The 24,663-nt window shown below is 40.4% G+C and overlaps 1 protein-coding gene across 5 annotated transcripts in view; it reads right to left on the bottom strand.

Annotated features, from left to right (window-relative positions):
* The window catches only part of PARD3 (par-3 family cell polarity regulator), a 592,893-nt gene that overhangs the window by 140,812 nt on the left and 427,418 nt on the right, over nt 1-24,663 (bottom strand). For all 5 annotated transcript variants that reach the window (XM_044425071.1, XM_044425073.1, XM_044425074.1 and 2 more), the window contains one exon: nt 2,475-2,576. In XM_044425071.1, coding sequence (XP_044281006.1) covers nt 2,475-2,576 — 102 coding nt within the window. The remainder of the gene's footprint in view (nt 1-2,474; nt 2,577-24,663) is intronic.

Below are 24,663 nucleotides of genomic sequence, written 5' to 3'. Positions count from 1 at the left end.
GGCCCTTCAGATGCTGTCTAGGGGTCACAGGATTGCTCCTTTAGAGCAATTACACCAGGCAAAATATGCTCAATACAGTGACACTAATTACATGCTAATATTAAGTTCCCGTTCACAGAAACCAGAAAGAAAAGCATGACCTTACCTCTTTAGAGTGGCTTCCAAACATTAAATTTTAGCTGTACATCTAAGAATGATAAAATGTGCCCTTAAATATGTGAAGTATGAATGAAACAATGCATATGTTCACTGGGTGAGCCATGATCAGCTGTAGCTCCCCTGTTGCATACTCAGTGGAAATCAGTAAAATATTCATTAGAGTGCAGATAAGTACTTAATGAAGTAAAGTTAAACATTTTTTACCAAGGACTGACTACCAAGTTCTTTCACAGTTTGCTGACAAACTTCAAGCTAATGACACAGATTTATTCTTACAGTTTACAATAAGAAATAAATATGAAGAAACAGCTACAAATTTATTTAAAAGACACTGAAAAATATAGCCTTTCTTTCAGCTTCAGCAGTTTCTGTCACAAATGTTTATACTTTAAGATGCACTTTTAATAGAAGACAGCAGGGGTTTGCCAATTCTTTTTCACAGTGCCCATTTCCCCCGAAAAGCCTGCCTCAAGATCTGGGATTCTCTCTCTGCAACAGTGCCTATGAGGCACAAGGGCTGTTGCTGGGAGCAAAAAATGACCAGCCTGCAAAAGTGCTTCAGACATACACAAACAGGCCTCTTTGGATCCTAGCCTAGGAAATTACTTTATGCTCGAACTGAAATAATTTTTAAAACTGCTGGCCTACATCCAGCATAAAGTACTAAGAGTTTTCTGATTGAAACCAACAATGTAATGAGTAGACATGTATAGTTCTGCTTCTAAAATTAACTAAGTGCATATTTGTATTCTAAGATAATTTAATGGCCCAACTAAAAAAAGGGATCCAATTGCAGTTCAGTGTGCAATTAAACTTACAAATCTAAACTGGTATACCTCATTAACGTCAGTTGTGCAGCAGATTGCAATTAGTATGTGACCTGTTTTTTATTAATATTTTTAGAATTATAAATAACCATCATAGTTAATATTTAACTTCATTCTAATACAGTAAAATGTTGTGGGTATAATGGCAGCATTTTACAATGAATGGTTACATCATAAAGCTAATCAGGTTAATTGGCTTCAATGTGATTTGGGAGGGCTTTGGAAGTGACAGATTGGGGCTGCAGTCATGTGTTTGGGCTTCTGCATTTATAGGAATTAAATTAATTCAGTGCCTGATTGTAGCAATGAACCCTCATCCAGACAGCCATTATGCATATGAGAACATCAATCTATAGATGCAAAGCTCCTAGCAAATATGAGCCTCTCTGACTGCTGCAGTGAAGAAGGCAATTCCATGCACAAAACCTGGTCATGAGTGAAGAATTACCGTACATGGTAGTGCAGGAGTGCCAAACCTTTGGCCTGGTCCAAATCTGGCCACTTGGGGCTCCCTAGAGAGCCACATCCTGTTCTCTGGCTCCACTTCTTTCTTCCGAACCATCAATCATTTTGTACTTTCCCAACTTTCATAGAGTTCTTTCCCCATTCTAAAAAGTTGACATGGCTTTCTTAAGGCTTAGATACTGAGAACTATGAGCTTTAAAGTAAAATAAGCTGGCATTTTTACTTTTGCTTGGACCCTTTTTGCCCTGGGTCCCATTCACAGTTCCCAAAAGCTTCTCCGAAATGGAATTGAACCTTGGGCTGAATGAAGGTTTGCACCCCCTACAGTAGTGAGTGAGGGCACGGGAATCAGGAGGAAGTTTTGTCAGCACGTGGGACGGGACACGGAGCATTAGCCTGACCAACTGGTGTCTGGGAAAACTGAACCCATCATTATGTGGAACTGGACAAAAGGAGACAAAAGCATAAGTACAAAATGTGGGGTACATATCCCAGCAAGCATCACTAGTCATGTGTCAGCCAGCAGTGTAATCTAGACAATACTCCATGACAACAGGAAAAGGTTATCTCCAGTGACAACATTTATTTCCAGTGATCAAGGTTTAAATTCAAGTTATGACACAATATAAAATCAACTTGCAACAAAAGTAGGTATTTCAGGAAAAGATACACAATTTATTTCCAATTTCATATAAATATTAATATTTTTGGAAGTGTCTAGACAATCAGTTCTAGCACAGGTGTAGTTGTTACTTCACTTGCCCCTGTAAAGGAGGGGTGGGGAAACAAAACAAATTGTGAAACAGACGCCTGGTTGCCATAACAGCCTCTGAATGTAGACAAATTATGTTTCTACTGTCCAATATAACGTCTGCTTCCTCCCATGAGTTATGTGAGCTCTACGAATAAATTTGTATCTAAAGTTGACCAAAACCGAACTGCAGCAGAATGTAAATTTTCAGCTAAAAATACCAAGTGTAAAAATATTCTCTAACAAGGTTTAAGCAAAAGACTCAGGTCTACCTCTCCTGTTCTTGCTTCATTCGTATTCTCTCCTCTTCTGATGTAACAGCTTCCTGCACTTTTATTTTCTCAATCTTGTCATCTTTCCGATGTTTGCCAAACCTGTTAATAACAAAGCAAAAATTCTAACTTGTCAAAATGAACAGTAATTGTGTGGGTTCTCCCCTCTGTGTAGAAAACTGTGTGAATCATTATGACACTTACACAAAAGGGGTGGGGTAGAACGAACGTACGAGACGTGCTGGATCAGGCCAGAGGGCCCTCTAGTCCAGCATTCTGTTCACACAGTGACCCATTGGCTGCCCATGGGAAACTCACGAGTAGGACTTGGGCGCAACATCACCTTCTGCCCATGCTCCCTGCAAGTGGTGAATACAGGCACACTGCCTCTGATACTGGAGGTGGCATAAAGAACAGGGCTAGAGGGTATTGATAACCCTATGCACCATCAAGGACGTCTCCAATCTCCCTTTTAAGGTCAGCCGAATTCATGGCTATCACTGCATTTGTGGATGCAAATGCCAAATTTTAACTGTGCATTGAGTGAAGAAGTGCTTCCTTTTAAGAACGTAAGAAAAGCCTCGCTGGATCAGACCAAAGGTCCATCTAGTCCAGCACTCCATGCACATGGTAGCAAAACTGCTGCCCACAGGATTGCTCAAGCGGGATGGATGCAAGACCTCATTCTGCCCAAGTTCCTCAGCAACTGGTGTAGGCAGGCAGGCCACCTCTGGTCAAGGAGGCGGCACTCAGCCAGCGAGGCTAGTAGCCACTGAGAGCCTCTTCCTTCCTTTTGTCTGTTCTGGATCTTGCGGCATCTTTGAGATCTTCCCATGTTCTAGTATTATTAGAGTGGGAGAAAAATGTCTCCTCCTCCAAATCATGCATAATTTTGCAAACTAAGTCTCCACTTACCAACCCTTTTTCCTAAGCTAAACAGTACCAGTTACTGTATACTTTCCTTATAGGAGAGCTGCTCTAGTCCCTTAACCATGTGAGCTGCCCTTTTCTGCATTTTTCCAACTCTACAATATCAGATCAGAACTATACATACTATTTCAAATGTGTTTGCACCACAGACTTCCATGAGGCCAGTCTTATATTGGTCGATTTATTTGCATTTCCTTTAGTAATTATCCCTAACATGGAATTCGCCTTTTCCAAAGCAGCTACACCTGGGGTTGACATTTTCACTAAGTTGTCCACTGCAACCACAAGAGACCCATCAGCTTATATTTGAAGTTGGTCTTGGTTTGCCACTGTGTCAAAACTTTACACTTTCTTACACTAAACCACAGTTACTATTCTCCCAGTTTAGGGGGATCCTTTTGGATCTCCCTAACAATCCCTTTTTTATTTAAACCACCCTCAATACTTTAGTGGCTTTAGTAAACTTGGTCACTTCACTGCTCATTCCAGATCATTTATATAAAAATTGAAAAGCATAAGTCCCATTTTGTTTCTGAAGCTAAATAGAGCTATTTTGTAAACTGCGGGGTTAACAGATCATCTTAGAACTGTTTATGTTCCTCTGAACTCTCTGCAGAAAAAGTGGAGTATAAATCTAGTAACTGACCTACATGATGTCCCTTGCAAAATTCAAGAAGAAACATGCAATGTGCTTTCAAACCTTTCACCCAAATGCCTTTTCATGCCGTCTCCCACCCCCCCACCCTTTGCAAATGGACAGAACTGACAACAAAATGTTTCTTAACTCTACATTTAAATATTTCTTAGAAGGTTAGGAGATGGTGTGGGGGCCATGAGCGTGTTCCATTCTACTGTGAAAAACAGGCAGCAGCTCGGGAAACCAGAAGTTTGTTAGGAAAAGTGTCTCTCCTCTGCCATTCTGCGTCACCTCTTCATTGTACTTTTTCTCCATGGATACAGAAAAACCTAGCCCTGTCTGGGTTTGGTGCTACTGTAGCTGCAGAGAAAGTTGCCAAGTATGTCAGATCTGATAAGAGCTGAAATGCTGGAAGTCTAAAATAAATACGTAAATAAATCCTGGACAACATTTATGATCCTGCCTTTATTTGGACCGCTGCACTGATTTGGACAGATTTTATCTTCATCTCTGGAACTCAGACTCCTCCTGACTCAGCCAAATCTATCTGCTTCCAAAAACAGTACACAATCAAGGCATTACTAGCTTGAAACTTTAATGTTTTTTCCCTGCGCAAAATGTACAGAAGACAAAAGCCCAAGATTTAAGTACATGTAAAAATACATGCTGACGTTCTTACATTCCCCACCCCATTTTTCCTTACTTCCCTCTATTTTCCTGATTGTCTTTTATAGTGCAATTCCCTCAGAGCAGAAACCTGTAGGTATAATTCTGTAAGACTTCATTGCACCTAATGAGAAGGATCCTACAGTCCCCAGACTTTGTCTGAGGGGCCACAGGAGTTTTTGGATTCTCACATCCGAGGTTGGAGACTGCACTTTGATGCCCTTCCTCACCTACTTGTAGCTGGCTTAAAAAGAATCACACCAGCTGCTCTCCACTATTGGGAAACCATCTTAGAGGTAGGCATCAAGAAGTGGTTCAGGAAGGATTCTGGTGCAACTGGGGTATGAGGTATCTTGAAGGCACTCTAGCTTCTTTTCTTCCTCATTAAAGACATTCCAGCTAGAAGGTCAAAGCTGGCCATCATAAAAAATGATGGCAGAGTGGGAGAAGCAGGAGAGATAAGACTGTTCCCACCACTACTACTTCTCTCCATTGGAAGACTATGAAAGATGGGACTCTAAGTACCTATACTAAATATGTAATGACATTATAGCAAACTCTGCAAAGGCAAACCAACTTCTTTTCCTGAAGGAAGGAAGGAAGGAAGGAAGGAAGGAAGGAAGGAAGGAAGGAAGGAAGGGTATAAAGCACAATACTGAACATACAAAGCAAACCTTCCCCTAGTGTACATGGTTCATTTTGTTTAATGTGCTAATTCATGGAAACAGATAAAAACAAATTAACACTCCCAGAAGTATTCGCTCTGTAGGCTCACATCCTGCGATAACAATAAAAAGCCTACAGTGTGAAAAAGGAGGAGAGCAACTGTCCAAGCAAAACTGACAAAGTGGTGAATGCTCAACGGTATTCATGTCTAAAAGCAAAACTGTACAGCCTTCATTTCTTCCTTTCTTTAGCTTCATATAAACTCATGTACAAAGAAAAGGGACTTTCGATATCAGACGTATCTCACCCACTGAGGATGGCCAAATGCTTGCAGGAATTCCAAAGGCAGGATATGAGCTCCTTAGACATCCCTGGCCATCTCTCCCAATAACCCACATATGCAGGCATATTGCCTCTGCTATCGGAGGCAGCGCAGGCTCCCCTAGTGGCCAAGGACAGGCTTATCCACTATGGATTTGTTTAATACCCTTCCAAAGCTGTTCCAGTTGGTGGCCACCACAACATATTCCATAGTGGCATTCAGGTTCATTATATGCATAGTTTGCAGTACTTCCTTTTCACTGCCCTGAATCTTCCACCATTCAGCTTCATTAGCTAAAGTTGGGTATTAGTATTGAGAGGGAGAAAGATAAATGTCTGTTGGCTTTCCTGACACCATGAATAATTCTACATGCAATATGCATAATAGTATATGTTATTTAAATACAACATGGAATAAGTTTATTTCAGAGACTCATCCTTGGCTATCCCATCAATAAACAATAATAATTTTCAAGCAGTCAATTTTATAATTCTGGAAGCAGTGGTTCAAGAAAGGTTTACAAAAGAAGCATCAGAATATTTATTTATATTTCTGCACTCAGATTGACTGCTTCAGATGCAATGATCTCAGGTTAATAAAGACACGCTTCCTCTTCTACTCCTTGAAAGCTTGCTTTGCTGTTTCTATCATGATTTGTTTATACCTTACTTTAGTGATAAATCCAAACTAGTGACTGGAAGTTAACTGGGAGTAAAAGTTGTGATATGAAACTAGATTTTAAAAATTATTTAAAAGCAGCTTCAGGCTTTACAGTCTCCAGTTCTCTGAAAGAATACTAAAATTTTGGCCAGCATAACTAAATGCACATGTTACTAAATGGCAAGGTAAGCCTTGGGAAGGCAATCCTGTTTGCTGGGTCAGCATACCATGAAAGTTTATGAACATCCACTGCTGTGATAGAAAGATGAAGACAGAAAATACATATCCATGTGCAGTGGTCCCCTTCATTCTTTCCAAAATTCCACAAAATAACCCAGAACAACTCTGAGTCTTGGCAGCTTTAAGAAAAAATAGAGTATCTAAATGTTAACAATAAATAAGGTGCGGCCAAAAGAATGAGTTATATACCAAGAAATGTAAGAGTAATATGCATTAGGACCCCACTTAAAACCCCAAAGATATTCTGGGGGAACGGCTTAATGCAGGGTCCCATGGCTTAGTGCCTTCTAGATATTCTGCGCTACAACGCCAATAATTCCTTGACCATAAACCATGCTGATTGGAGCTTACAGGAATTAAAATAGGAAAAGTATATGCCACATGGGTGGCACATACTTGCTTATCTCAGCTTTATGCCTTAAATTTAGGGTGAATAATCGTAAAACAAAAATCTACCTGTTCTTCACATGCATTCCACATCTGGAAAAAAATAATCCACAGCAAAGTAAATATGTCTAAGAAAAATGTAAAGCTCATCATTCTTTCCAAATACTTCAAAATGTCATTTTTGCTCCACTTAATAAATTTTTCAGGACTAGTGAATATCAAACCATCAAATATAAACAAACAAAATACCACACTCAGATTTCCCCCCTTTTCTTTACATGAAGTGGGCTTTGCATGTTTTCCTCAGTTAAAAAATAAAACATAGCTTACAATTACAGTATAGCTGGAACAAAAGCAATCTTTTTGAGAATTATTTTTATGACAGATTGAAATAACGGTTGCAAATTAAAAATATCCTGCCTGTCCCAAAGTGTGAGAAAATGATGAGGGAGAGAGGCTGAAATCCTGTTCATTAATTGCCAAGATACTTCAGGGCTGTTAACTTCTTCATTCTTCTTCTCCTTCTTTTTTTAAAGAAAATAAAAAAGAGAAAAAGGTCAGAGGCAATGTTTCAAGATACCTGTGAACTCTTCCATATGAAATGCTGTTTTTAAAATCTTCATTTCAATCAATCTGTGACAATTATGAGATGATGATGATACTACAAGGATCTTGTGCTGTCCCTTCTGGAACATCCAAATAATGGTGGGAAAAAGGTTTAGTGGGATCTGTTAGTAGGGTAGATTAGAGTTAATTGTGGTGACTTGCAGTGCAGGTTCGAACCCCTGCAAAGAACGAATTCTCCACTGAGCCATGATCCAGGGGTGCAGTGGAGGTATTATAATTTTATAATCTTATGTAAGAATATCTGGAGCTAAAATGGCCTTTTGGGACAGGTCAGAAAGTATTGCATGCTACCAAGAACAGGCTGGATTAGGAATAGTGCTGTTCGATCATAAATGGCTCAAATATTACATCCTGCACTTATTTCTGTTACAAATCTGGCTATTCTGAAATTTAGCACTATAGCTAATGACGGCTGTGCACTCTGGTAAGAGAACCACATTTTAGTGTTTTGTTGGTTGGTAGAAAGGGATTCCTCCTTCATGGATCACTGCCTTGTCGTGAACTATGGCAAATCTAGACAGCATACTAAAAAGCAGAGGCATCACCCTGCCAACAAAAGTGCGTATAGTCAAGGCTATGGTTTTCCCAGTTGCAATGTATGGCTGTGAAAGCTGGACCATAAGGAAGGCTGAGCGCTGAAGCATTGAGGAATTGTGGTGCTGGAGGAGACTCCTGCGAGTCCCTTGGACCGCAAGGCATCAAACCGGTCAGTCCTAGAGGAGATCAACCCTGACTGCTCTTTAGAAGGCCAGATGCTGAAGATGGAACTCAAATACTTTGGCCACCTAATGAGAAGGAAGGATTCCCTGGAGAAGAGCCTAATGCTGGGAACAATAGATGGCAAAAGAAGAAGGGGACGGCAGAGGATGAGGTGGCTGGATGGAGTCACTGAAGCAGTTGGTGTGAGCTTAAGTGGACTCTGGGGGATGGTGGAGGACAGGAAGGCCTGGAGGAATGTTGTCCTTGGGGTCGCGATGGGTCGGACACGACTCCCCGACTAACAACAACAACAAGAAAGGGATTCATTCACAAAGTACTTGCTGGGTTGATTACATGAGTTCAGTTTGAAATCTGAGCATCTGAAAGACAGACAAGTTGAAAGAAATTTGTCTTTTTCTGTTTCTTTGAAATTATGGTGCATGAGTTCAATGACAGTGGGGTGGGGGTTGAAGCAGAACAGACAACTGTGGAAACAGAGGGTTACGTACATTATACTAAGTGGAAAAAATGACAAGAGCTAGCACTGTTCAACTTGCAGTTACACAACCACTAACAGAGTAAGTACCAGAAGCAATACTAGCTGAATGGAGTTGTGATGTGCTGCAGAACAGCTTGTGCAAGCAGAATCCAAGTACTGGATTTGATGCTTGTGCAAAAATGGAATTTATGCAAGTGGAAAAAGCTTTGCGTTAAGCAAAATGCACTGAAATATTGGTAAATTTTGAAGTACAGGTGCTTAGCATGACAGTCTCCATAGTCACACCGCCAAAGAAATTCCAGAATGGTAGGGAATAGTGTTAATTGACATCAATAAACCAGTTCTAGTGATTTTCATCTTCACCAGAAGCACAGATTTTTAAAGCTTACAGCACCTGTCCATGATCTTTTCCAGATAGCTTAACTGCCCATTCAAGACCAAGCTGCTTCAAAATACTTTGGAGGAATAAAACAAGGGGAAAAATTCTTCCTCCTACTCCTTGTTCCTGCTGTTAGCAAAGCTCAGAGGGAACAGGGGATTCTGGATGTCTGACGGCATGAGCATTTCTGCAGTTAAAAAAGTGCAGATGCTGCATCTGTACAAGCCTGGCTCCATCACCCTGTCAGTGGATGCCACTGGATACAACCTTCCACCTTCCATATTCTTTGGTAATTTTTGGATTGGTGAGACCATCACAGGAATATCAGGAAAGAGTGGATAGGTTCACACAGCTTCTTGAGAGTGCCTGCATGTTAGTGCTGCTTCCAAGCTGTTTCAGCTACCACAGAGATTTTTGTTAAATGAAAATAAACAGTTTCACTGCATTTGCCCCTCTTCTCTCTATATATTTTCATGCTGTCTCTTAATTTCTAAAAGTAAACATGGAGATAGACATGTTGCTTAGCCAATGGAAATAAAGTGAGCAATGATGTACTTGTTGCTAAGGTTCTGACAGTAGAGATTCAAGGCTAGAAGCAGCCACTTCTGTGGCCTCTCTTGCCAGTGTCATGACATTTCTATGATGTTCCCATATGAACAATGGTAGAATCTGATCCTGGTCTGGATGACCAAAGAAGCCATGGCGAAAGGCAGAAACCTTGGAACAGATGGTTAATTTACTCCATGAGTCCAGAAAACTAATCCAACCATGCATGAACTCTGAGGACCCTGAGCTAGGTCTTACTGTTGGAGGTCTAAAGCAACAGACCCCCAACAGTAAGATTTTTTGTCATGGCTTCTTGTGTTGTGTAAACCTGCCCAACGAGTAAGATCAATTTAAATAACTAACAGGCTTCAACTACAATGCTTCAAATTGAGGGGCAAAAACACCCAGTGCTGTTTACATTTTAACCATCTCATTTTAAACTGATACATGTGTTTGCAATGGTAACATTACTTTTCGGGAGAGGGGGAACCTGATACATGGAAAATAATGTCCATGTAATCTGCTAAATGGATTTTGTTCTGACACGTTACTGATGAGATCACTGCTGTCTGACAAATCATTCGCAGATTTCATTAAAATAAAGAGCAATGGGAGAAGCACACACCAGATGAGTAATGCAAATACACCCTCCAAATTGATTGAGACAATTCAGTAGCATATATATCCCCCACCCTGACATTAAAAATTGAAAAAACAAAACAAACTCAGCATCTGGAACTCGCATCAATGGTTCTTTTCTTCAAGGCATGCTGCTTTCTGTATAACAAGCAATATTGCTACATTTTAAAAAAGAACTCCAGCTTTCAGTTTGCCATCAAAGCACTTTAACTCACAGTGTAACATCTTCCACTGTACTATCAAAACAGATGGCATTTTATGTTATACATATTTAACATTTTGTAACTATAAGCAAAATAAGGGTCTCATGTAATTCTAGAATAAGGTATGGCAACATTCAGAACGAGGTGGGGGGAAGAACTCCAAACAACCTTGAAACTGAACTGCAATTAAAACATTCTGAAACATCTTGAGTGTAATCCTATGTGGCTGCCTGCAACCCCCCCACCCCCCCCGGGCCAAACTCCGATGGACATCCAATGAGCAGGAGGAACACTGAGGGTGGTCTGCACAATTCAGCCATCCTGCATGGTATTTATTCAGCCATTTTGGCCCATCTACATCCTGTGTCCTGCCATGTACAGTGGAAAGGCTGAGGTGCTACCTCGCTCTTCTCCCTGGCCCCATTAAAGTCCACAAACCTCAGGCTCTGAGGATGGTCTTCCAACTCTGCAGCTGCAGGTAGTATTTTCTTTCCATGCCAGTTATGAAGATGGAAGGGAGGTGTTCAATGTTTGAAGTCTCAGCTCTGATCTCTGTATTGTACCTCTGAGGTCAGAGTTGGGACTCTGATGTTACCTATGGCAAGCTAGATTCTGTATAGCAACCACAGCAATCATGGGATGCTGTTACATGGGAACCCGACATGGATTTGCATGTTATAACAATGCATAATTCAATAGTAAGTTCTTAATAATTATGGGTTATTAACCACAAATCCAGGAAGAGAACCCACCATTTGCTGATTGGTTGTTCACTCTGAGATGTTTATGGTTAACAACCCATAGTTAAACCAAGTGCAGGGTTCATATGTAATAACCAATGATTCAATGACAACCTGTACTCTGGGTTGTCATTACATATGAATATGATCAATGTTAACAGGTGATTCCAGAGCTTCCTTTTTACTATCATAACATTCTTTAGAAATACAAATCTTACCTAAGAAATGAAATGAAATGGCAGCCCCAAGTTTCATGTTCAAATAAACTCTCAGTGCAGGTGGCACGTTAACCTGACATAATCTTGAAATGGAATTGAGGAGCACTATCATACCACGGGCCACATTCCAGATATCAGTGAGTTGACTGCATCTCCCACATAATGCTCACGTGCTGTATTTTAAACAAAACAGTTCCTCCTTTACACAAGTTTACCGGAAGTTCTCTCCTTCATTCACCTGTCCGTGATCAAGACAGCTATTTCTCAGATCCTTTCCCCAATCCCACTTTTTGCCACTTGTTCTTGCTCCAGGTTGGCAACTCATTAACCTGGTAATTCAGCTACACATGGAATATGGACTGCGTGCATGGATTCTGCCTTCCTTCCTTCCTTCCTTTTTTAAAAACAGGCACCAGGAGAACACAGGTTTATACTTGTGGATGTAGGCGCATGTGCACATGTGTCTTACATTCAGGGAAATCATTTATCCCAAGAACTGAAGAAGCAAAGATAATTTTGCAACAGAAAAGGATAATCACAGAGAGAACAGAGCTAACAATTCAGTGTTCCATACACAACTCGATAAAAACCTGTCCAAAGCATCCCTAAGGGTCAATACCTAAACAGTGTCCCTCAGCATAGAGACTGTGGGGGTGTAGGATTAGTACCCTTCCCTGTCACCCGTTCTGCATTCTGTGCATTAAACTCTAATGCAGCTGAATGAACTTTCCCATAAATTACATCAAAGGACTAGAGTATAATGTGTTAAATACTGGGTAGCAGCTTCAGTGAGTGAATCAAGAAGACAGAATTATGAAGAGAAAAGCTTCTATTGAAACATAAGAGCTTTGGTAATCAGCAATGATGAAAGAAGCTGTAGAAAAAGTACCCTGAAGCTGAATGTTGTCAAATCGAATACATTTTAAGATAGGTTCGGAACAGCAAAACAAGGTGAACATCCAGTGAGTCTGGTAGCACTTGGTATGATATAAGCTACAGGGTGTGGGCTCCCCACTCCCACTTTAAAAATACTAGCTAGGGGATTTAAATAAGTTAAACCTGCTTTTAATTGGTAATGCACTCTTAATGGACAACATATCCTTACATTGCTTTCACTTAATGCACTCAGAAATGCTCTCTTTCCAGGAAGTATTTTCCAACCAAGGCTGCAGAGTATTGTTATCTAACTAAACATTTAGGAGTTTTATAGAAATCCAAGCAGCTGGATGTTAAAATGCCTATTAAACAGCTGTAAATAAGAGAAAGAAAACAGAGTCAACCTTGGATTCAGATTTCACCAGTAAAATCAGGCATGTTCATGTAGCATTTACCCAGGAATATCCAACTCTACTTCACTGCAAATAGTACACATGCGCACCATGAACATATCATTAAACTATTAACATTTACCCATAATTCCTAATAGTCTTTAGGAAGGTCAATAAAGTTAGCAATATCAATATTAAATTTCTTTAATATAGAAACTAGTTTCATTACAACCAGTAAAAGCTGGAAATATGGACAACATTTGGACATTTACTGGAGAAATTCTGTTAGGTTTAGCATCATACTTAATGTCATTGTCATGTGAAGATCACATGACAACTTGTTAAGTGACAGTCTGTCATGTAAAAACCATGCGTAAAGTTGGTTAATTTGCACTCATTCTATTGCCATCTGACTATACCGCCTGTGAAATTAGATAGACTGGGATAGTAACAAGTCCAAATCAAATTAGATACTAATAAAATTGCATTATGGCCCTTTTAAAATCAGCAGTGTCCACTTATGAGCATTTGGGAGAAAGCATTCAGGCAGTAGCTGCTCTCCAGCATATCCTCTTGACTACTATGCTTCTAATTCCATGTTCTGTACATTTTAATGCATTATTGTTTCAAAATACAATACTACAAATTGCAAATTACATCTGGCTCAAGGGCTGATTATGAGAAATGCTAGCACTACTGCCTCTGCCTGAATAACTCTGTTAATAATAATAATAAGAGATTGATTGAGCTGCAAGCCGCCGCCTGATGAGCAGAGTCCATTTGAACATTGCCATTAGCTTCCTTTGTTCAGCACAACACTTTGACATGTCAGAGCCAACAAATCTTGCTACATTTGGTTACCATGGTTTTCTTACAGTGTATACTATGAGTACTTTACCAGAAGGTGACCCTCTCTATGATAACACTGGAGAAAGTGTCTTTCTGTCTGTCACCACCATAGTTCCAAGTCTGTGAAACCTAGATACAGGAGCCTTGGCAAGGAGACCCCTACAGGTTTGCACACCAGGGTTACTGTGTTTTTATAGCACATTTATTGTTTTAAATAGTTTCAATGTGTGATTTTGAAGTTAGCAGTACCATCTTTAGACACTAGGTGGCAGACTTCCTTAACCAGCACATGTCTTTGCAGTTGGTCGTGTTCGAAGCCAGAGCAGGCTGAAGGGAGTCGAAGCACATGTTCGTCCTTCTGTGGAGCACTCCCCTGTGGGGGCATAGACTGGGCAGACCCCTCTTCACGTATCTTCCCTGGGCATGGTCCATGGGCATGTGGTTGCTGCCCAGCTTGGATGAAAACATTTTCCGGGTTTATTTCAGTCCGGGTTGTGCTTAGAGAATTTGCCACCTGTGGTATCTCTCAGACTGGCAGAGCGAAAGGTGTTTACTTTCCTTGAAGGATTTGCTGTATCAAACAAGCAGCTATTTCAGCCCTTGCAAAGACAGTTCCAGTCAAGAACTCTCCTCCTGATTACTGGCAAACGTGCCCCACTGACTGGCAGCCACTGGCTTTTTGTGTCTTTAGACCAGCAACTTGCCCAACCTTCCTCGGGCATGTCAAGGACTGAAGCCACAAACATTTCTTTGCACACTTTGGGCCGTTGCTCAAATGATCCAGAGCCAAATCTCACTTCTTAGAAACGTCATCTCTCTAACCACAGTCCCCCTAATCCGAAATATATGGATAATGCTACTAACCTACTTTGCAGGGCTTTTGTAAGGATAAGTAGAAAAATAGATTGGAATTGTTTCAGAGAGACAACTGCTATATATGTTTGCATGTATGATTATCAATGACAAAATGCATCATCATAATCATTTCACAGAATCATTATTTCTGTTAGTTCTTATTAACCAAACAATGGAGTCTAAGATGGTAGGACGAGTGAAATAATGCCTTGACAATGAGATCAGGGTGATGGCTGCAGTTGCTCATTTGCAGAAATGATCAGAAAAGCTCTGGCATTCATTCTGGAACAGACGACAAATTTATAGAACATGTTGGAACATCAAACCTTGATTACAGTAGTCGCGTGCTGGTGTTTCTTCACTCTTCCAAAGATACTGGTAGATGACATATTCCAATGCCATGAACATCTTCTCTGCGGTTCCTCTGGATGGAGCTGTGCCACATTTATAAAACTGGCTTTATTTTGAACAGCTTGGCACACCACTGCTCTTGCCAAGGGGCCTGCCAACACTGCACTAGCTTAGCTCTAAGTGCAGTAAAACTGAAGCAGGGAACCAAGGGGGGGCCATCCTGTGCTTCATGGCCATGGGTGGAGTGGACCCCAGTCACAGCAGCAAGGTCATCCCCTCCAGTACCTTGAAACCAGCACCACCGAGTCTGAAGTTGCTAGGAGGAAAAGACACTGACTTGGATTCAAAAGCTGGCACGGAAACAGTCTCAGTGAAACCTTGTTGAAAGCAGAGACTGCAAACGGCTCAGAAGACTCTATGATGGGTATGGTTAAGTTGCTGAAAAGCTGCCAAGGCAATGGAGAACCCTCCAAAGTTAAATAAAATCCCAACCTGTAATAAGCAATAGTCAGATTTTCTCAGTTGACAGAAGCTTTGGTAAAAAATAAAATAAATGCTTGCCTTCTTTTCGGCTCATCCCTACAACATATGTGATACCGGGTGTGATCAACCCAGACAGCACTCCTCTGGGTCCTACTTGTCTGAGAAGCAAGAAAAGTAGCTGTAGAGCAAGCAGATGCAGGTCTACTCCCTGACAATTTATTTGAACAAAAATAGATGATGTGCCACATCCACAAGATTTGAAGTGGCTCTCCAAGACATATATACACACCAAAATCTCATCAGTTGTAAAAGAACCTGCTGCTTACAACTTAGGGTACAACCCAGTGCATTGCTGTGGCGGACTGGGAGTTTTGAACATGGTCTTGATTTTTCCACAAAGCACTGGTGTAGAGAGATGTTTTACAGAGGCTACAACATGCAAATATACTTTGCCATGTCCAAGACAACCTTCCGAAATTGACTCAGGACAATTTACATTTTGGTTTTGCATTGGTCCATTCGCAGGAATTGCCCATGTGGAAGGGAAAAATCTAATATCGGTCTACAAATGGCACAATCCGGAGGCCTTCTGACATCATCTGGGGTGGCCACAGGATTCTTTGGCTTCCCAGCAATAAGGCCCCGCAACCTGGGTGTTGGGGCTGCAAGAGCCAGGCCCATACACTGCCCCACTCGCAGCCACACAGGAAGAAGTGTGCCAGCTATCTCCAAAAGCAGACATGTGCCTTGAAAGGGCAAATGGGGTGAGCTGGAGGGGCAGGGAGCCAGGAGGCTGCGACCAGCTCCATATGCTGACTCCTTCAGCACCCCACCTTTCTTTCCTCATCCTTCCTTTTCTCCAGATGGCTGGAGAAATTTAAATCAACAAACTTAAGTTAGCAACAGTAAGATTCAATGGAGGCCTGTAACCCTCCAAATTCAATGGACCATGGGTCTCTTACGCAGGGCATAAGAGTGAGAAGTGAAGGATGCCTCTGCACTCCTCCCACCATGCCAAACAGCTGATTTTGGTTGTCCAAGTGCCATGCCCCAGAGTGTGAGGGCAGGAGGGTCAGGCTAGGGATGAGCACAGAATCCATTTTGAGGAAGGAAATCCGTCGGATTCCCCAAACTCCAGTCTGCTTAGTTGCAGCCACGAGTTCCTAGTGAATGTTCCCAATCTTCACACGATGCTCACTGGGAACAGAGCCCATGCAACTGCTGTGCAAGCGGCACTCCCCTTCTGTGCCATGCACAGCAGCTTTTGTTTCTACCACACAAGATGTGGAAGAAGGTTGTCCTCCTCTCTGACTTCCTCTTGGCTCGGCTGATTTTCTAAGACAGAGCTGAGCATAAGAAATCTATGAATGCTGGAGGGACGGGGCTCCATCATGACTCTACTTGATGCATTGCCAGGATACTCTGCATCATGATGGCACATGTGTCCTCCACGCCCTGCCCTGCCCTTTCCCCTGGAATGCCCATCAACCCTGTCTCCAAGATTTCTCTTACAACTTCAGAAATGTAGCCAGTACCTTTCTTTCCACACCAGCTGCAAGAAGTGGGACAGCGCTCCAAGCCCAGAGATTCAACTACAAGCTTGGAGCACTTTTCCAACATTGTAGCTGTGGTCTTGAAAACTCCTTATGGCCATCTAGACTCTTTCCAGCTACCATAGGTTTGCACTGCCCATGCAGTTTCATTGATTTCAGTGGGTATACTCAAAGTATGCAGAAGCCTGGATCCTCCACAATTATGTGAATGAAAATAGACCCTATACCTTACAATGGATCCTCTATTTTGCAATGACTCCATAAAAGTCTGCAGCAAAGATTTACACTGGCACACAAAAGGTTAATTCCTGATAGATTACCTGGAACCTCCCAAACATTAAACGTTCCCAGCAGATCTCATTATCTGTGATATATTAATACATCAGCATTTTTCCTGTCAATTACTGAAAAAACATTTGTTGATGTAAGTTGCCTAAGGAATATCCTCCACTGAATAAATTAAGGAATATATGATATTATTTGGGACCTTGAAAACTGATTTACACATTTAATTTTGGTGATATGAATCCATTCCAGGGAGAACATAGAAATGACACTGAAAATACTGCTTGGCGTCTCCTGGTTTTAAGCCCTTCCAACACTACCAGGAAGTAAACAGATGGCATATATATATTTCCAGAACCATAAAGGCCATGTCTCTTTTTAATAGCTCTGTGGGCTTCATTTCCTTTACAAATATGTTAACAGGAGCTACCTTACCAAATGTTACATTGAGCCGACTGTATGGAAGAAGGTCTAAATGATGTAGTTCTTGATTAATTTGCACTTGATTAATTTGCACTGTTCAACCAAAACTACTGCATTAGAGTTATCCAGAGCAATTGCCCAGGTATACAGAGCAGCTGTTGCATATTCATCAACAAATAAGTGCTTACAGATAAGAGTCATTTGATTCCAGGTTCATGCTGAACCAGGGAGAATGGTAATTTGGACTGGTTTTCAAGCCATTTGAAAATATCTGAAGTAGACCTGGAAGTGAAAATGCGTACAAAACCATATAGCACACATGGATCCTTCTTTCCAGTGTGAGACCACTGGTCCATGTAGCTAATTATTCTGACTGACAGCCATTCCACAATCCACTAATTTAGGAAGATGTCTTTTCCACCTGGCTACCTGTGGTACAACATAGCCTGGTTACACTTATACATCCACTTCACCATTGCAGGGCACTCCAGGAGAATAGATCAATTTCTAATTTCTCAAATACCCTTGAGAGTAACAAGGGAATGGGGGGGAGGGAGGCGGGGGAGGAGATGGTTCCTGAATGCATGTTTGTGGCTTGTTGCATTAGCACATACAAGCCCTCAGTTTACAGTCCAAAGTATTTGAAATTTTGGTTTGTGTTGAATACAAAACTTTAAAACCCCCAAGGTTCTAGAACAGTCCTGAAGTGAAATCCAAGAGTAAGTTAGACAACCTCATAACAATGATTCATTGTTCACCTGGAGTTCTATTATTTTTGGATAGTTTACTGAGCTAGTAATTTTACAGTTTCGAATTCAAGAGAAGTTGTTCAGTTTATTCTTTAATCTCTCTTCCAGATTTATCTCTCTTCAAAGTTTGGTATTTAACATGAACTAGGACTTCAAGTACTCGGGGCTGTAAAACAAATTGCATTTCATCTTGTTCTTCATAAGTTTTCTGCTTTTCATAATTGTACCCTCCTCATCTAAAAGAGATGTTTTCTAAAAATAATGTTTGTTATCAAACTAGCTCAGTACTAAAGAGGCATCTTCTTTAACAGGCTTTATTTTATGAACAACAGAATACTCCTGCACTTCCAACTACGGAAAGCTGGCACTGAGGTAATAAAAGTTAACTGCAATGAAATGTTCATCACAAGCTACTGAAATGTTACTACATAGCAAAAGGTTTAGTGGCACTTAAAAAAAACTTACCTGAGAGCTACCAAACTTGCACAGGACGGCAGTTGCACATCATGTCAAAACCGATACAACAGATAGTCCTTGTTGCTAGCTCTTGCTGTTTACAGAGTAGCTTAAAAGAGTTTCATACATACAATTGTGAAGAGAGTGGGATTTAGTAAATTGCCCAACACAGTTACCAAGTGGATTAGTGATCGGTGCCTGAGAGTATTCTACTACAGCACTGTCAATGTCTTTGGTCATACAGAACGCACTTCCAGGTCTATTACAGTTCATTACAGGCAGATCCCAGATGGGTTACAGCAATGCATTATGGTATATAGGGCTGCCCTTGAAGATGACCTGGAAGCCTCAATTAGTCCAGAATTTGGCAACTAGGATTCCGACTGCTTTAGATAGGCGAAACCTTATTATACCAACTCTTTAAGAATATTTTTGGCTGCCAAATCAGTTCCAGGCCTGATTCAAAGGGCTGGAACCCCAATGTCTTAAGGCACACCTCTTCTCATACCATCCTGCCTGTCCACTGAAAGCTTCCCGTTTGTCCCTTCTTTGATTAATATCAGTAGAAGCATAAAGGAGAAAGTCTGCATGTAGTGCAGTGCCCTGTCTTTGCTGTATTGCATTTGTATTAGTGTACGGCCTTCTGGGAATCCACTGGGAAGAATGGTAGTCACAAATCTACTTTTTAGTAAGCAAGTAAGTAAGGAAAAGCCAAAGATGAAGTGCCTCGGGGAATGCCTCTGCATAGGTTCGCTGCTCCACAGTTTTCTGCACTCCAGGAATGTATCAGGGGCAGAGGGGACTTGAATGTAACAAGGGAACTTCAAGCGGACTTGAATGTATCAGGAGGTAGTGAAGAATGGCAAGAGAATCTGGAGAATGCTAATACCTATAGAGAAATGCACCTGAGATGAATCTTTGGGAGCATGCAAAATATTGCAGTTTAGAAAGCTCCTGCTGGGGATTCCAGTCAGCCAAGATTCTTCATTCTTTCCTCGGGGATACACTCTACATTCTGTGGCCATAGAGCATGCTCAGGCCTCAATTGGTTTTCAGGCCTCAGTTGGGGGTTTTTTTTGGGTCGACAGCTGATGCCAGCAACCTGTATATCCAGCAAGGCAGAGTCTGGTCCATTAAGGCTTATGCTATAAAAAAGTGTTTACCAGTTTTGCTGGAGTCCTGTATACTGTATGTGCCATATAAGAACATAGCTGGAGATAAGCTCCATTGAATTCCATGGAGCATCATGTTTAAGAAAATATGTACAGGATTGCACCATAAGATAACCCTGCTGGAGCTTTCTTTCCCCACCCCTGTTTAAGTTTCCTTATAGCTTTTCATATGCCTTCTAATATTTATTATTTTATTTTCTATGTTAATCTGATGTTGCTTTAAGAGGAGTCCTGCACTGAGCAGGGGCTGGGGTGTGGCGGCCTTATAAGGCACTTCCAACTCTACTATTCTATGATTCTACCTCTGTTTTTATCTGAATTTGTCAATGGTCTCAAGAATGTTACCCAAATAAAAAGCAAGACTTTAAGATCTTGAAGTAAAATAAAAGCACTTCTGTATTTCTACCTGTGATTTCATGGAATCCCAAAACTAAAGCAGGATCTTGTATACAAATGATTATCAGAACACATCTCAGAAAAAAATGCAGCATTTCCCATCTTGTTAGTCATTCAATGTGCATTTTTGTTCAGGAGAACACTGTACCTAAATCCCCAATGCTTCTGCCTGCGTACAACATTTTATAGCAGGAAGGCTTTTAAACTATGCCCTACCGGTTTACAGGAATCCATGTGTTTATGACCAGAAGCTAATACTCCCAGGTACTAACTGTGTAAACATCTCTTTTCTCCTAAACAAGTGATTAAGGAAAGGATATCCTTTCAAGACACATTAGCATTCCAAGACAATGTGAATGCAAGACAATTGCCTATATGAGCTGAAATGAAATATTAAAGTTAAAGCTGCATCCCCAGTATAGAAGCTCATCACTCAAGCTTGTGTCAATCTGAAGCACTCAAGCTTTAATTTATTTATGGTGTGATCAATGTGTACGCCCCTACACAGATATACATGTCTCCTCCTAAAATCATAAATACAGCATTGCAAAACATTAATTTCAACAAGGCTATTTCCAGAAGGCTTAAAAGTTAATAAAACAAAACAAAACCCTACCAAAGCAGCTCTGAAAGATTATGCTAAGTATTGCAGATATTCAGCTGCTATCAGCATAGCAAATTTAATCTCAAAAGAAATGTTTCCAACACACACTGGAAGGAATGTCATTAACATACTCTTTCATCTAGCAGATTCCTCGACACTCAAGACGATATTTATTTACTATACTTTGCTACAGGCTGAATAGTCACCAGCCTTCAATTTTCACATCAGTTGCAGATAGGGTGGGGAGGGGGGGAACCCATCTTGTACACAGGCTTGAATTGAAATTGACTTCGAATCTCTGAACTGTCAACAAATTCTCTTACGAAAAGGTTTGCTTTACAGAGATTATAAAGTAGGTGTCATCCCTGACACTTGCATTTTATATTCAGATGGCAGGTCTGGAAAAGAAATGTTACAAAACGTCAGGAAGGGTCTTAGAAGGCTCAGCTGTCACGCTATGTGCCTGCCTGGGCTTACTTTGCAGTCAGATACTGTGCTGTTGATGTCAGAGGTTCTTCACTTAAACTCCCTGACAAGCCAGGAGGAATACTGGGAGAATATGTTATCAGGAGCTATGAACTTGTCCTCAGTAGCAGGTCAGCCTGACACTTATTTCGGTGCATAAAAACCAAAGCTATGATCCTGTTTCAGATTAAAACTGTACGCTATACCTTACTGGATATACAAGTTCAAGATTTACTCTGGGAAAACCCAGCTGGAAGAGGTTATACCACTGTGCTGTTTTCTGTCAGAATGACAAACTGGAAACTCACATAAGATTAACATAATCTCCCATTTTAAACCCATCCTTCACAATTATCTTGCAGTGGTTTCTGCATTTTTTTTTAAAGGCATGAAGTTTACTACCAGCCACTTGCTGTCAGAATATCCTTTACAAATCACTGCTAGAATACATGGGATTGTATAGTTTGCTATGAAAATTTGACACACTAAAACACATATATACACAAACCAAATTAGGCTGTAGTCATAACTAATTATAATGCTCAGTGTTTTTACAAGCAACGTATCTTAAACCTTTTCTTCTACAAAACTGTTTATAATTAGCAGGACAATGTAAAAACAAAAAACAAAATATCACAATGTGAAAAAAACAGAAGAGTTTATTTAGTTTCCTAATTGATGTACTTATTCTATTTCAGGGTTCCCTATTTTTATTCAGCTGCTTGGCTGAATGAAGTTTACAAGGGCAAATATTTTAATATTCCATTCAATGAATTCAGTAGTATAAAGGCAGTCACATTTGACCTCAAATGCTGTTACATCCTCCAAGTGGATCAGATAAATGGATGTACCTAAATATAAGCCACTGGGAGTCACATGATACAATTCAGCATGGAGCCTTACCACCTGAACATGCATGCAAAGGGGTTGTCAGAAGGGACACTCAGGCCCAAATCTTGCCATGCAGAAAGCTTATGCATGACATGGACAATTTCCAGCACAGCCTTTTCCATGATAAGCTACTTCTCCATCTACTTTGATATGGAGATGTTTTCAGATGTATAATCTCACTACCTGCCTTCTCAAATGGTGTACTCACATGAAAGGTGAACTGTACCACAAGCCTTCCGAAATGATGTTCTCAACTCCAATATTAAGGTAAGTTGAGCAGCATCAACATCGAAAATAACATAAGGAAAGAAGCTTATGTTACATTCAGAAATGTAATTCTGCACACATTCTCAGGCAAATAAGCAGTGACAGTATCCAAAAGAGCCATATTCATCTGTTGCAGCTATAACAACAAATAAGCTTAAAGCTAACTAGTCTAATAAGTCTTACAGACTAACAAATTTATTATGACATAAGCTTTCAAGGATACTGTCCATTTTGGTAGTGTCTTATGCCAGGTGACACAAGAAGCAAAGGCATGACATGCACAGAAAAATCTAACAGCAGCTGCTGAAATGGAAGCAAAATATATTTAGTGTCAGAATAGCAAATGTTCTTAGGGGAGTGTTTGCTCTCTAAAAATCATGAAAAGGTGCAAACATCACTGAAAGATGCAAGCAAATGAGGACATTGTATACATCTTGCCAAGTTGGGTATCCCCTGGAAAGATGCTCATGTGGTCATATGATCACAAGGCAACATGACCATACGATCATGGTCATGTTGAAAATGGCACTGGGTAGACTGGGCCATCACCCATTATAGAAGAGACAATTATCAGAAGATTTCAAGCAGATTCCCTCCTTCTTGGAAGAGGTAACTCCATGGAAGCCACACCCAACGAATTCATGGCATCCTGTCTATTACAGTTAGAATCTATTTGTGTTAGGCACTGAAACCCCTTTTTTGTGCAAGTTTTGGTTGCTTCTAAAGACATGCTTAATTTTCATTCCAGAAGAATATGTATTCTGTTACTTGCAAAGGGTGCTCCTACATCTTCCACACACAGAAGGATGAAACAGGGTGGTGCACCTTTCCTGTCTAAAAGAGCTAGGTAAAGCTCCGTTAGTAGAAAAACAAAAATGTTGACATGGTAGTGGCATGAACTGAAAGGGTGATTAAATGCACTGAGTTTCTAGTTACTTCCCTTTGTTTAAATATTGAGAATTTGTCCCAATTAAGAGACAGAAATCACATTTGCAATCAAAACTTATAAAGCTTATGAAACATCTGAAATGTAGTTCTGGAATTATGGGTTGATTATTGCCTAAACCAGTGGAAAATTTTGAACTTTATATTGATTTTCACCCTTTTTAATATTAAAAAACTATCTCCTCTTTAGTTGCTTTTGAATTATCCTCAGACCTAATAAGCCACAGTACATGAAAATTAGGGAGCAGACAATAAAATCTGCAAGCTATTCAATGGGCAAGTGCAGTTGGTGTTTGTTGTTTTCCCAAATGCCCAGTTCGAGGTCTCAGGTGGCTAATGCAGTTGGAACATGCAATTCAAAGCTCCAAATAATATGTTTATGAATCTGGATGCTTTTTTCTGTGCACTTTGGAAATGGCTGTGTAAGAAGAGACAACAGTATATCTGATTTCAGCTAAACAGGGCTTTAAAACTAAATTATCTATTTCCTCTTGCAAGACTGGATGGAGCAACACTGCAAGGTTCCCAGTAATCACTCCAAATGTAATTGTAAGATTCAATTTAATAGTAAAATGGGGATATTTCATTTGCATTGGTTTCCAATAGAATGGCTTGCCCATCTGTACTCTGCTGTATACCTGAAGATAAAAGCAGAGCACTGCACGATCTATATTTAAACACCAGAAACCACATCTTTAAAATCAAGGTCTTAACTCTGCAGATTCTTTATGAATGATACTTAAGACTGCTGATGTAGAATATACAACACTGCTCAAATTCCAAAATCCAGATATAGCTTGTTGAACAAATGCTTTTCTGTGCCTATAAAATAAGTAGTTTGTTGCTTTCACATATGAATGACTGCATCTTATTTTCTAATATACACAAGCTGTGCATTTTGAGTACAATTACCAATTCTCAGCTCTGTTAGTTCCTAACTAGAGAACAAATTGGAATCTATAGATTTTTCTGTGTTTAATGCTAATGTAAAAGCTTGTTTATGAAGGATTAATTTGAAAAAATAAGACTGTAATTTTGGCTATCTTGTGTTTGTTTTCAACAAGTTAGTACTATAGAGGCTAATGGGATTCAGCCAGTTTCATTCCAGGAATGACTTAA

This window comes from Varanus komodoensis, unplaced genomic scaffold (assembly GCF_004798865.1).
Source record: "Varanus komodoensis strain SLA01 unplaced genomic scaffold, ASM479886v1 scaffold15, whole genome shotgun sequence".
In the NCBI taxonomy this organism is placed as follows: Eukaryota; Metazoa; Chordata; class Lepidosauria; order Squamata; family Varanidae; genus Varanus; species Varanus komodoensis.
This window is presented reverse-complemented; position numbering and strand designations above follow the sequence as displayed.